This window comes from Hydra vulgaris, chromosome 11 (genome assembly GCF_038396675.1).
Source record: "Hydra vulgaris chromosome 11, alternate assembly HydraT2T_AEP".
Lineage (NCBI taxonomy): Eukaryota > Metazoa > Cnidaria > Hydrozoa > Anthoathecata > Hydridae > Hydra > Hydra vulgaris.
Genome location: NC_088930.1, coordinates 31,148,980 through 31,163,562, shown reverse-complemented (window position 1 = coordinate 31,163,562; position 14,583 = coordinate 31,148,980). Strand labels below are relative to the sequence as shown.

Genomic DNA, 14,583 nt, shown 5'->3' with positions numbered 1-14,583 from the left:
TTGATTTTGTAAAATAACTGGAACTTTTTGGGGTGACTGGACTAAGAGTGCAATAATTTTTAAATGACTTTTTCTGGCAAATACTTTGATAATTTTAATGAACTTGGTGATGTTCTAGCTGCTATCGAGTTTCTATTTGGAAACAGACTTCATTTTTTTGTTGAAATATTAGGTTTCCTAATTTATTTTATCCTAACCAAAGTGAAGAAATTTATGTGTTTGTTTTGCAAGAAATGATGTATATCGCAAGGTCACTTGTTGCTAAAAACAATAACATGATTACTGATAAACAATTTAGCAAAGAATAAAAAAAAGCAAAGGTTGTTCTTCATTTTATTAGGTTTCAAAATTATTTAGTTCCAATTACAGAAAAGTTTGCTACAGAAAAATGGTACCCTGCTATAAACTGAATTTAAAAATTTAGAATCAAGTATAAATAATTCAAGTATTCAAGAAGAAGTATTCATTACAGTCTCCTAAAAAAAAAGTAAATAAATTTATTTGATTTTTTACAGCAAAATGTTATTATTTTTACAAATTATTTTCTGAAACAACAAGTTCTTTTCAAAACCTTAGCCAAAATTGTACTTTTCTTTCAACTTTTGAAGTAGTAAATCTTGTTTATATGACTGGTAACTCTTTTATTAATGATATTATAACATTTAAGCATGTATCCCAATACATTACTGAAAAAAATCTTCTATTTTGACATAGCGGAAATATTTTTGGTACCTCTTATTCTACAATTAGTTTCAATTCTAACATATCTAAGTTGTATCATAAGCAGCGTTTATCATATTGCTTGCTGCTAAATGTGCATGATCGTCTAAAACTGTATATACAAGTTCATAGATTTATTTTGCAAAAGATAGGCTGAAAGCTTTTAAGATTTAAAAAAATAAACAAAACTAATAAATTAAGAACATCAATTAAAAAACACCCTCAATTTTGGAACATGGACATGAAAGAGTAAGTTAGATAACTTGAACTTACTAAAACAGCTATTTTTACAGCCACGTATTTAAAAAAAAATTGGTATATTATTAACTTAATATTAAAAAATATTATTAAAAAATAGTTGATGTATATTTAATAGTTTTATGTATATTTAATAGTTTTATATTATAGTAACTTTATAATAAAATAGTACTACAAGATTGATTAATAAAAATGATATAATTGTGTTTTTAATTTTAGAATATTAATGACACTGCTAATATTTTACAATGGTTTATAAAAAATGTATATATATTTAGTTTTGAACATATCTAATAACATTATTTTGTAAATAATGCAACTGTTTGCATTATTTACTTGCTTTTAACTTCTTTTTTTTTTTGTGCATGACTTAATGCTATATTATTATAATACAATATTTTATTTTACCCGTGTATGTACCTAAATACATTATATTCCCAGCTACTACAAATATTTTAAATTTTTTTATTTTATTATTTATTAAGCCAAAATCATTGAAAGATGGGTTATCCATGCAAACACCAATGATAGTTGGTGTTCAAAATAAATTTCAAATAAGCTATTCCATAATGTATTATAGCAGTAAAAATATTGTATTCCATAATGTAGTTTAATTAAGCAAAAACTTATTACTTAGACTGCAAGTGTAACACTTCTAAATAAATATGGTGTCAACTTTATCTGCTTACAAGTGAGTTTAGGTAAAATATGAAAGCCACATTCTGTCTTCATAGAATATATAAGCAACATGACTCCACAGTATAAACATACCATCATTCTACATATATATTTTTTTTATATCTGTATGTTTTAAGTTGGATAAATCACATTTGAATCTGGTGAATCAGCTATAAGAGAATTATTTAAAATGCATTTTGAACAACTTTCAACTTGCAGAAATTCCATCGCAAGTTACAAGCAACAACTTTTAAGGTTCAGTTTACAAATTTTGATTGCTTTCTAAAGTCAAAGAAACATTTGTCATGCAGTGGCACCAGTTATGATAAAGTCAGCTAGATTAGTTAAGTATATCATCAAACACTGCAGCAGACTTTGAAACTAGAAAATTATTAAGGGATATCTTATTTTAGTTAAATATGATAACTCTAAATTTTTTGTTGTTTCTCTTAAAATAACTTCTTAAAAGGTGAGATATTATTTTTCTGCATTTAACATAATAGATAATAAATCATTGCTTAAACTTACTGTCAAGATTTTAAAATAGAATTCTGTGACTATCTTTTTTTGATACACTTTTCCTTTTTTTAAATCATATCCTGTTTGATTTATACTTTAGTGATGCAATATTTGGCAGCAGTTTATTAATAATAAAGATTTAAGGGTACCACAAGGTATCTTGTGGTAGCCTTAAATCTTTGCTCCTGTATTGTTTCTTATTTACAATTTGATCTTCATGAAAATTTAACATCTAAAGTGGCTCTATTTGTTGACAACTCAACTTTATACTCTTGTCTTGACAAAAAATCTTCACTTTTTGATTGCTTAGAACAAGCAGCTGATTTTTAATCTGATCTCTCTTCTGTAACAGCCTAAGGCTTGCTGTGGCTTATGGATTTAAATTCTGGAATTAAAATCTGCAATTTTTGTTAGCCAACAAAAAGTATTGCAATAACGTTGGTATACCTATATTATTAAATAACAACCCTCTTACTATCAGTCAGTCTAAAAGCACATTGTAAATGTAATGTGGTTGTGGTAAAGTGCTCACTTCATAAGCGAGAGGTGTTGAGTTTGATCCCCACCAAGTCTCTAGTAGTACCGCGCTCAAGTTGTTTCTCTGTACAGCGGCCTTGGTTGTCAAGGTTCGTGTTTTGGAATTGTATAGTTGAGAGAGGGTTATAACCAAAATTAATTAGCCTTCTCGTCTGTAGAGGCATTTTCAGTCTTGGGAAAGTGAATTATAATAAAATAACAAAATAATAAATAGACCTACTTTATCTGCCAAGCTTGAGCCACTCTCCCATTGATGTAAGGTTGTATTTCTTTCTTTTTTCTACAAATACTATCATGGTCAATGCTCAAACAAGCTATCATCTCTATTACGATAAACCAAAACTCATTCTTACTTGGCTTCTTATTCAACAAGTTGCATCCTTTTACTGTATCTGTCCCTTCATGCTATAAAAACTTTTATTAATCCAGTTTTTTTCCTTGCACATCAAAAAAACCTTATAACTATTAGCCATCTTCATGTGTTTTTTTATATACAACCTACAACTTTTAAAGTCTTCAGTTAACCATTTCCTAGTACTTTTACTTATTCTCTATTTTAAAGTAACTCATAACTCAATAGTGGTTGCTTGAAATCTTGTTAGAAGTAAATTAGAGTTTGAAAATGTATAACTATATACCATTATTTTATAAATAAGCATAAAATTATAATACATAAAGTATTGTAAACCTTTTTTTTAGCCCCAGCTATCAACCCCTGCTAAATCTTATAGTTTTGCCCGGGTTTGAAAAAAGTCTCATTTTTAGTTGGGGCCAGGGCCCCGCTCCTTTACTACCCTTAGTAAGTTATAATTTTTTGTACCTCTAAGGTAGAAAATTGTATGACAAATCATTACGTCTAAAATAATTTAGGTATTAATAAAGGTATAATTTTCTACCTAAGGTAGAAAATTATACTTTACTAAGGGTATATTATATATTCTACCCTAAGGTAGAAATTCTTAACTTTTTTTTAGAGTGTGATCCAAGAATAAATGCTAAAATTATAAAAATATACCTGAATTTTCTTGTTTCCAATAAAGATACCAAGATAATGTAAAGAGTGATATGTAAATTATTACCTAATCCAGCAAAGTAAACTTTATATAAAATATACAGTTTATTAGGCTCTATTAGCTAATATTTCAAATAAATATACTCTAAATATGTGATACTAAGCATTTATACCCATAGACATCCATCAAGTTATACAGTTGATGAAATGTTTATCAATGAAATGTTTGCATCTATAACATTTTCATATAGCATATTCAAACCATTACAAACTCTGTCATGTAACAACATTTATTAACTGTTGATGTCTTTATTTTATGCTATATTCATCATTTTTATTCGGAATACAAAATATATATGCAATCCAAATCAATTTCTTGAAACTGAATAACCAAACCAAGCACAATTTGCTCCTGTCATTTCAAAATTTATCCCAGAATATATGCACCTTAACCATAGCAAAATAAAATGTTTACAATTTGATGCACTCTAAAGTAGGCTGAGCACTATTGTTAAGAGAAATATAAGAAAAGTAAGAAAAAGAATTTCCAGTTAAATACTATGACTATGATTTAATTTAATATGGCTTTTTAAAAAAATCATAAAAACACAACTATAAAAATAAAAACAACGTTTTTTTTTATTTTACTGTATACATACATCAATTGACATATAGGTAGAAAATGCAAAAAGCGCTGTTACATCAACTGGCGAAGAGTGCTGCTACAAGGACTGAGGGATTTGGTTTGGGCTGGCAACAGACCATCCCTCAGAAAACGTAGTTCATCAAAAAAACATGTATTTATGGTAAAAACTATTTTTTATTGCTAAATCTTGTATTTTACTGTATTTACAAGTCATGACAGAGACATTTTAGTATTTTGCATGGACTCAGCAAGCGCATTAAAATACTGAAATGTCTCCGCCATGACTTGTATATACAGTAACCAATCATTGCTTCACAGTATATACTAGATGTATATGCTCCACAGTCAATAAAACAAAAATAAAATATAACAAATAAAATTGAAAAATAAAAGTACAAATCATTAAAAACATTAAAAAGTTGATTAAGTTTAGGTTTTTGCAGTTAAAAAAGGTTTTATTCGCAATTAATTTAATGCTTATGGCTTTTAGACAACATGGAAATGTTGAATGAAAGTCAAAGTAACTACAAATGATAAAATTTGTTGTCAAAAAATCATTTTTTCCCTTAGTACTTTTAAAGCCAACAATTTATAGAATTATATATATAATCATACATAAACATATATATAATATACAGACATGTACTGATATACATATAGATAACTGTATACTTTTCAAATTATATTTACTTATTAAAAATTTTTTTTTTTTACAAAAATGTTTACTAATTTTATTATTTTTTACAAAAAAACATTAGTTTACATTAGAAGGATCCCAACAAAAATGTTTTTGAAGATCAAGCTGGCAAATCAATTTCATATCATCGTCACTTATTGTAAAATGATTTAAGAATATATTGCTCTTGATATGGTCAGTGGAAGTTGACATTGGAATAACACCTTTAAAAAAAAAAATTTTGAAAACCTGCACTACCCTGTACAGGGAAGTAAACAACCATTATTCTGCTACACAAAATGACTAATGTTTTATTATGTATTAATATTTTATTATGTAACAAAATTTGTTGAAGTTCTAATAAAATTTGTTCTATATGATATATGAAGTATAAAAAAAACCTACCAACATTTTGTTGTAAAGCCCATTTTAAAAGTACTTGAGCTCCACTAGTATGATACTTTTGTGCTAATTGTTGAATTAAAGTTTCTTTAACTAGCTAAAAACAAACATAAAAGGAGCATAAAAGAAAAAGTAAATTACTTGTATGCATGGGTCATTCTATGTCTAGTGGACCGAAATTTAATTGATTGATTTTTATGAAACTTGGTGGGATGGTTTATATTAATGAGAAAAGCAAATACTGAAAATTTCAGCATTAAAGCTTTCTTAACAAGAAAGTTTGATGTGGGCAACATTACAGCCATACTGTAATACATACACCATGCCCCTGGTAGTACCGCACTCAACTTGTTTCTCTGCGCAGCAGCCATGATCGTCAAGGTTTGTGATTTGGAGTTATAGAATTGAAAGAGGGTTATAACCACAATTAGGTAGCCTACTCATCTGTAGTGGCCTTCTTGGCTTTAGGGAGGTGAATTAACATTAAAAAAAATTAAAAAAATATCACTTATATTACAAACACCATACTTACATATCATTTATAATTATAATACTTATATATTATATTATAAACATCATACTTATATATTATATTATAAATACCATACTTATATTATAAATACCATACTATACCATACTATATTATATTATAAATACCATATGTGATCTACATCTATACCACTCCATAAATCAAGTGGCTATAACATATAGCGCACATCAATTTTTCTTGTAGCTTTATTAGTTAATGACATTTAAATTAAAATTAAAACTTTCGATTTTTCTAAAGAGTTAAAACTTTAGCAGCAAAAACATGTATCCTAATAATTGTTTTTAAGACAAACTTTGAAAAAATTTCTTTTTTATCAGACAACTCTGGAGTTTTTATTGTAACAAATTGGTATTGAATTTTTTTAATATCACATTGTCCATAATAGAAACTAAATATTTGATCTAGCTAAAACTTAAAAGTTTATTCAGTTAAATTTTTAGATTTCAATTCAAACTAACTAAAAACTTGATTTAACACTATTTTTAATATTAAAGTTTTTTCTACTGAGTATTTCATGATCAGTGCTAAAAACGAACCTTAAATTAAGCTTCAATTAAATTAAGGCTTTAAATAACTTTACTCCATGTCCGTTTAAATTATTAACTTGTAAATTTTCTTCCAGAAAATTATTGTATTAGAAGAATTTTCTTTCTTGGTTAATTTTATCAACTGAATATTTCACAAAATCTGGATATATGTCTGATGTATATAGAGTCTCAATGTGCAAACTAACTTTTAAATATAGACATATAAAGCTATACCATTAAGCTTATAAAATCAGAAAGTAAAAAGGCTGCTTACAAAATCTATAAGTAGCTTATTAGGTTAAAAAAAAAAAAAAAAAAAAAAAAGGCAGATGTTTACTCTAATTTTTTTTTAAATTTCTTAAGCTGTACATAATACCTACCTGTTGTGGATTGAACTTTTAAAGATATTTGAATCTAGCAATCATTTTATTTATGTGACAAAGTAAATGTGTTTGAGGAATGTGTTTTATGAATTATACAGGGATCTTTTAATTTTATTAAGAAAATGTTATTGATGAGAAGTTTATACATAACTAATAAGAAAAAACTTCATCAAAAGCTGGAAAATATCAGCGCTAGAATTATCTAGGCACAGGGCCATCCTGAAGAGATTTTAATTTGGTGACATATCTGCTATTTGCTGACTAAAGCCAAAAAAAAATTTTTTGCCAACTATTCTTAACAAAAAAATAAAAGGTCCTTGCTAGCCAACATTTACTGACTGCCAACTATAGATCCAATTTTGTCGACTCTAGAGTCCAATTTGCCGACGAATAAAATTTGTAGAGGGGCTAGACACCCCCTATGCCCCCCTTGGGACAGCCCTGTCTAGGCGAAATAAGAAGCTCTTTGTTACAACTTTGACAATTGTAACTTTGTTAAAGTTTAGGCAACTGCATAGCTTACTGCTGAAGATGTCATGCATATGTCATTTTGATTAAGTCAAGTTCTATAAATATTATAAACATACCAAAAATATAAAAAAAAACCCATCATTTCCTTTAAACTGTTTCAAATATATCTTGTATCATGGCCTTTAAAGAAAATTTTTTTCCATTGGATCATACCTTTTGCAATATTAACCAGATCTACATGCTTGTGAGACTGACTTAAATTTGGCTTTTTTATTTTTAGATCTTAGTGTTAATCGCTATTACCTTTCGATTAGTAAAAACTATATTTGTCAAATGTTTGACCTGGGCATATACTTATGTATCAATTTGTTTCACCTATTTGTTGTGAAATCAGGTTTGAATCCTCTGATTATTCTTCTATGTGCTATTGCACATAAAAGAATATATTTTATAATAAAACCCTTTATATTTTATAATAAGCCCTTTTTTTTATCCCTCTGCTGTTATTATTGTTATAGATGACTTTAATGCTTATCACACTAAACTGCAAGACTAGTACCACTGACCCTGGCCCTGCAGACACTAAAGTTGACCCTAGCAAATCATATTTAATAAAAAAAGCTTAGCAGCTTTGTCATTATCTCACTTGCAACTATCTCACTTGCAACTGAGCCTTATGGAAATGATAAATATTGGCAAGAAATTAAATTTATTTTTTTAATTCTTTATTTTTTTTCCATTGTAAGGGATCTTCATTGATAAAAATATGTTTTTGTTGTATTCATTTAGTAAAATCTTTCATACTACAGGTTTTTCCTAAAAAAAAAGGGTTTTGGCTGTGATGTTAATGTCTTGGCCATTGCTACTCAAAAATATTTTTGATAAAACGGATTGGACATTTTGGTTAATTTGCTGATAACAGACAACTTTGCACGTTTTAGTAGGATCCTTAGTATCTCTACCTTCTGCTAAATTTAAAGAGTTATCTATACTGTCAAATAAATTTACTGATTCAGATTTAACTTAATTTATATTCACTTTGTTAAATTTTGGTTTGTAATAGGACCTAAATATATAGCATTTGCAAAATAGTTGTTAAATAAAGGTTTTAGTTTTTCTTTTTTTTTTTTGCGTCTAGCTTTTGGTAGTTTTAAATGTTTCAGTTGTATCTGATTTATTTCTTAATGAGTGTGAGTTAGTAGACCATGCAGTAGTCGTTTGGTAGTTGAGCATTTGCTTCATAAACAAAAAGTTCAGAGTTCAATTTCCACCACGTCCATGGTAGTATTGCGCTCAACTTGTTTCTCCACACAGTAGGTGTTGTTGGTCAAGGCTCATGTTTCGGAGTTATAGAGTTGAGAGAGAGTTCTAACCATATAGAGTAGTCTCCTTTATTATTTATACAATAAAGCAGCCATTCTTCAGAAAATATTTGTGTGATGTTGTGATTAATAGCATACAGGCACAACAATTTTTTTTCAGCATGTAAACAGTTGTAAATAAAACCTGTAAACAAAATACAATATCAGAAACTTTTGAAAATTTAAAAATATTCATGGAGTAAGTGTAAATTTCTTATGAGGTATTACACTCTTGCACTTAGGGCTGTTTAATTGAGTTAATACTTTTAAATTTTTATTTTTGTTTTAGCTAGTAATTTAAAAGAAACTTTTTTGATTTCTTTTTGTAATTTTTTCCATTAGAATCTAACATATAAAGTTGCAACTGATTTGCAATACAATTTACATCAAGAATATTAACTAGATTTACTGGACATAACATATTTGATCCATAATTGCAAATGAAACATTGAATTTTTGGGGGGATTATTTGCCATTCTAGTAGCATCTCCTAAGTGTCAATCAATGAATTAATGGAAGTTTAAAAGAACTTTTATTCTTTTAAACTAAATTTTTTTTTAAACTTAGTAATAAATAATTGTTTTTTTGCCTTTTGAAAAAAAGTTGAAGACGTGGAATGGTCATTTTTTTATGGTCTGTTTTTATCATAATAAATTCTTCATTGTCACTACATGAGTTTAAATAAACTTTTAACATCTAGTTTTTTTTTGAAAAAGTGTTCTAAAAAACAATTTGCCTTATTTGTCTTCATTAAAGTATTTCCATATATCACTAGTTTTTGCTGAGTAGGAAATAAGAAAGTCAAAAATTTTGAGCGACGAGATAAGGAAGACAAAAGTTTTGAGTTTTATCGCCGGCCAACCATGTGACTATTGTAGTCTTTGTGAATCAAACAATAACTATTAACATTAAGAAGGTAAAACAGACAACTTTAAATTAGTCTCACAAAGAGCATAATTAGTTAAATAGATAAGAGAGTTAACCATAAGAGTATAATTAACCCAAAATTGTAATTTAGGGTACCTTGAAAATGCATTAACAAGGACATTATCCATGAACAAAATGGCACTGTTAATACCCTGATATTGACGTCTCTCTGAGAGTTACCACAGATTTTACCTTATTACCACCCAGCCTCAAAACCATTAAACTGATTTTTAGAGCTATGTAACAGAAAATATTGCATAGCGACTCTCAAGCAGGCACAAGCAAAAACCCGTAGAGTGAGGAAGGTCTAGCAAAGCTTATTAGATAAAGAAAGGGGTGCAAAGCCAGTTAACAGAAATTTTCAAAAAGTTGCTTTTTAGATTTGCAAATGATTTTCTAAAACCTTTACAAGGCCTAAAGGTTTTAGAAAATTATTAATTATATCAATGTGTTACAAAAAACAGTCCAGAATTGTCAATGATGAAAAACAAGAGGTTTTTCTTTAATTTTGTTTTGAAAATTTATCGTAAAATATCATCAAAAAATGTTGAAAGTGTTAATTTTTTGGGGAAATCAGAAATGATTGTATCTAAGGAGAAATGATTGTATCTAAGGAGCTAGTAAAGTTTTAACGTGAAAATTTTTATTATTTGGTTTTATCATTAAAATAAACCAAAGTATCAAGATTCACCAAAATCTGAAGTAACATATGTTGAAACCCAAAAATTTTAGTATATTTAGCATGCATTTCACATGTATTTAAAAATATCTTACCTGTCCTGTTCCTAAAGAGGAATATGCCTGAAGAAAAATATTGTTTTTATTACAGAATTCCAACAGCTCTTTTTGATAAAGATAAGGATGAAATTCAACCTACAAATTAAAATTATTTATAATACTTTTATATATCTTTATCATGTTCTATTATATTTTTATTTAAATTTTTTTTATTGTAACTATACAAAAATAAAATACTCGAAAATTTTGATTTAATAAAAATAACTAAAAAATTGCTCAAAATTTAGACTGTAAAATTAAAAAAACAGTTTTCTAAAAATATTTTTTAATACCCAGGTTATTTTATATAAAAAGAAATTAAAAGAATCCTTAACATTTTATCTGTTTTAATTATTCAATATCTTGTTTTAATTATTCACGATCTTGTTTTCATTTCAAAGTCTCATTTTAGGCTTACAATTCTGCATACTTTTTTGTTATTGTAAATATATCTGGTTTGATAAATAAATGCTTCGTGAAAAAGTGAAACTTCTATTAGACTTTTCTTAAAAAACTACATTTTTAAAAAAAATTAAATAAATAAATTTTGTTTTTATCAACAACACTAAATCAAATTTTGTTTTACTATTTTTCATTAAATCATCAAAATAAAATATATTTTTATTATAACAACTTGTTTCTAACAATTGTCTGCAAAAATTTTTAATTTATATATGTTCTTTTTATTATATTTTCATAGTACTTGTATTTAAAATAAAATAAATTTTTCTACACTTATGAAGGCTCTCCAGTGCAGTGATTACTGCACTGACATTAAGTCAACTTCAAAAATTATGGTCTGAAGAATGATTACTGCGCAGATATCAAGTCAAATTCAAAAATTACAGTCTGAAGAACGATTACTGTGCAGACTTGTAGTGTTAAATATTAGTTACTTATTATTACATCATTGATGACATCATATTGAAATTACCATCTATTTTAGCCATGTAAAACCTAGATAAGAAGGACATATTACAGCAGGATTTCACAGCAAAAAATTGTTTTTTTTTAATTATATTTTTATTAATACTTGTCTGGAAAAATTCGGATTTTAAAACTTTAAGAGTGCAAATTATATTAGGACAATGCATACCAAAATCTGATAAAGTAAGCGTACCATAAATATATGTAACATATTTCTATATTATGGCACCATGATACACTTTTAGTTTTTATTTTGTAATAATTTTTGAATAGGCTTTTTAAGTGCTATTTGTAGATTAAACACTTTCAAAACTAAATTCACAATAAAATGTAGCAGTTAAAACTGGTAAGAATATTTAATGCAACATTCCTAATTTGCATCATGGTACTCTAGCCTCAATCATCTAGCCTTGTATTATTATTGATCATAAAATTGCTAATTTAGCTGAAAAATTTAAAATATATAATCCTACAAACTTGCTAACTTTGCTTCTAGGTAATTTGCTTTCACCATGGATAAAAACCTCACTTGCCTGTTCCAATACAGTATCACTTTAATTTATTAAGAACATAAAATATATATATATATTTCAAGAGGTAATAGGTTATGGTAGGCACAAGATAAAATAACTAGATTTATTGAGAAAGAAACTAACAAAAAACTAAACAAACATTAATAAAATATAACAAAAAAGATAACTAGATCACACAAAAATGATCTCAAGAAATTATTAATTGATTAGGACTATGTGAAGATTTAGGTAAATTAATTAAAAATTAATTAAATTAATTAAAAATTAATTAAATTAATTCAAAATTAATTAGAAACAATTAATTAAAATTAATTAAATTAATTAATATTAATTAAATTAATTCAAAATTAATTAAATTAATTCAAAATTAATTAAATTAATTCAAAATTAATTAAATTAATTCAAAATTAATTAAATTAATTCAAAATTAATTAAATTAATTCAAAATTAATTAAATTAATTCAAAATTAATTATAAAATTTTAAACTAATTACAAAATTTTAAACTAAACAAAAACTGAAATAAAAATTAAAAAAAAGAAGTTAAAAAATCTTATATCTTTAAAAAAAAAGATGTTTTAAAAATATATTTAATGATTTTTTTTGTCTAATACTCATATTTATACTTTTATGTTAATCTACTTTTTTGCAATAATTAAAACCTGGTTTTTTTTCTTATTATAAAAAAATTTAATTAGACCTGATTGACTGATGGGGGGATATCAGCATATAGAAACAATTCTTCTAAGTGTTTTTTCGTAAAATTAGATACACCTATGGACTTTAAAGAACCTACAAAATATTACAATTTTATAAAATTTTAAAATCTTTTTTACATATTTTAATGTACATATCTTATTAGTATGATTACTATTATCAAACATGTTTTATAATAAATTCAATATTTGCTATAAAAAGAAATTTTTCATTAAAAAAAAAATTATGATAAAAGAAATTCTATGGAAACATATTTAAAAAATTTTTTCAGAAATTAAAAAGTTCAAAAAATAGAACAACGAATGTATTTTACAAAAAAAATTAAAATGTAGAATTTAAAGAATTTCCAAATTTATATATATATATATATACATACATACATATATATATATATATATATATATATATATATATATATATATATATATATATATATATATATATATAAACAACTTTAAAAAGTATTCTACACAATAGAGTGCTCAATGTTCTTAAAAGAACAGAGCAATTATATTAGTAGTAGAAAATCACTTAACAAAAATTTTTTCCATTTAACACTGTGTTTCATCAACAAAGATTCATCAGAAATCAGATTTCTGATGAATCTTTGTTGATGAAACACAGTGTTAAATGGAAAAAATTTTTGTTAAGTGATTTTCTACTACTAATATATATATATATATATATATATATATATATATATATATATATATATATATATATATATATATATATATATATATATATATATATATATATATATATATATATTACGGTACTTAAAGTTTCATGCCGTTTGCGGCACTCATCAGCCATACATTTCTATATTTTCTAATATATGGCTGATGATTGCCGCAAACGGCATGAAACTTTAAGTACCGTAAAAAAAATGTTTTTTTCCATCTTACTTTTTTATTTATTTATTGATCTATTTTGTGATTATTTCACTTTATATTGATCACTCTCAAATCGAAAAAATTGATTATTATTACATAATCAAAACAACAATATATATATATATATATATATATATATATATATATATATATATATATATATATATATATATATAAAATGGTTTAAATGCAAAAAAAAAAAAAAATTTTCTAAAATAATGGACAAGAAGAGACCTAAAATATAACAAGTTGCGAGAGCTTACATAACAAGTACATACATCAACTATCTTAGAGCCTGCTACTGCAAAGGAGTGCTGCTACATCGACTAAAGGTTTGGCATGCAATTTTTTCTTTCATTATTTTTCTCTTTTTTTTTCTTTTTCTGAAAAATTAAAATGCATGTTTTTACATTAAGAGCGCAAAAATGATATTAGGAAATTGTGTCCTTAGTTATGAATTGTTCATGATATATATATATATATATATATATATATATATATATATATATATATATATATATATATATATATATATATATATATATATATATATATATATATATATATATATATATATATATATATATATATATAGTATATATATATATATATATATATATATATATGTATATATATATATATATATATATATATATATATATATATATATATATATATATATATATATATATATATATATATTTATATATATATGAGGCCTGGTTATAAAGCGTTTATAGTTTATAACAAGGCCTCATATATATATATATGAGGCCTTGTTATAAAGTGGCGGATAAAGAGCATTTTACATATGGGAAGAGCAATTTTATTTGACGCTGTTTACGCAGCGCTAAAAACTTTTTTCTTTGATAATATTTAAAATTATTTTTAATATTTTTCAGTATTTTAATGAAGTCGTTAACGTTTTAAAAACTGCACACTGTTATGACAAAAGTTTAGACTGCAAATACATAAAATATGCTCACTATTTACAAATATAATATATTCTGAAAAAAAAAAAAAAAGTTTGAATATTTATAAATCTGACATCGAAATATAGAAATATT

At 25.4% G+C, this 14,583-nt stretch overlaps 2 protein-coding genes across 2 annotated transcripts in view; both read right to left on the bottom strand.

Moving 5' to 3' along the window:
* LOC100209498 (PMS1 protein homolog 1) overlaps positions 1 to 4,231 on the bottom strand; it is a 44,572-nt gene extending 40,341 nt beyond the window's left edge. Inside the window, exons 1-2 of the mRNA XM_065810757.1 lie at positions 3,898 to 4,231; positions 3,728 to 3,791 (exon numbers count right to left, since the gene is read on the bottom strand). Coding sequence (XP_065666829.1) covers positions 3,728 to 3,791; positions 3,898 to 3,907 — 74 coding nt within the window. The 5' untranslated portion in view covers positions 3,908 to 4,231. The remainder of the gene's footprint in view (positions 1 to 3,727; positions 3,792 to 3,897) is intronic.
* Positions 4,232 to 5,070: 839 nt separating this feature from the next.
* The window catches only part of LOC105845594 (uncharacterized oxidoreductase YtbE), a 71,956-nt gene continuing 62,443 nt past the window's right edge, over positions 5,071 to 14,583 (bottom strand). Inside the window, exons 12-15 of the mRNA XM_065810758.1 lie at positions 12,604 to 12,695; positions 10,442 to 10,540; positions 5,452 to 5,545; positions 5,071 to 5,270 (exon numbers count right to left, since the gene is read on the bottom strand). Coding sequence (XP_065666830.1) covers positions 5,125 to 5,270; positions 5,452 to 5,545; positions 10,442 to 10,540; positions 12,604 to 12,695 — 431 coding nt within the window. The 3' untranslated portion in view covers positions 5,071 to 5,124. The remainder of the gene's footprint in view (positions 5,271 to 5,451; positions 5,546 to 10,441; positions 10,541 to 12,603; positions 12,696 to 14,583) is intronic.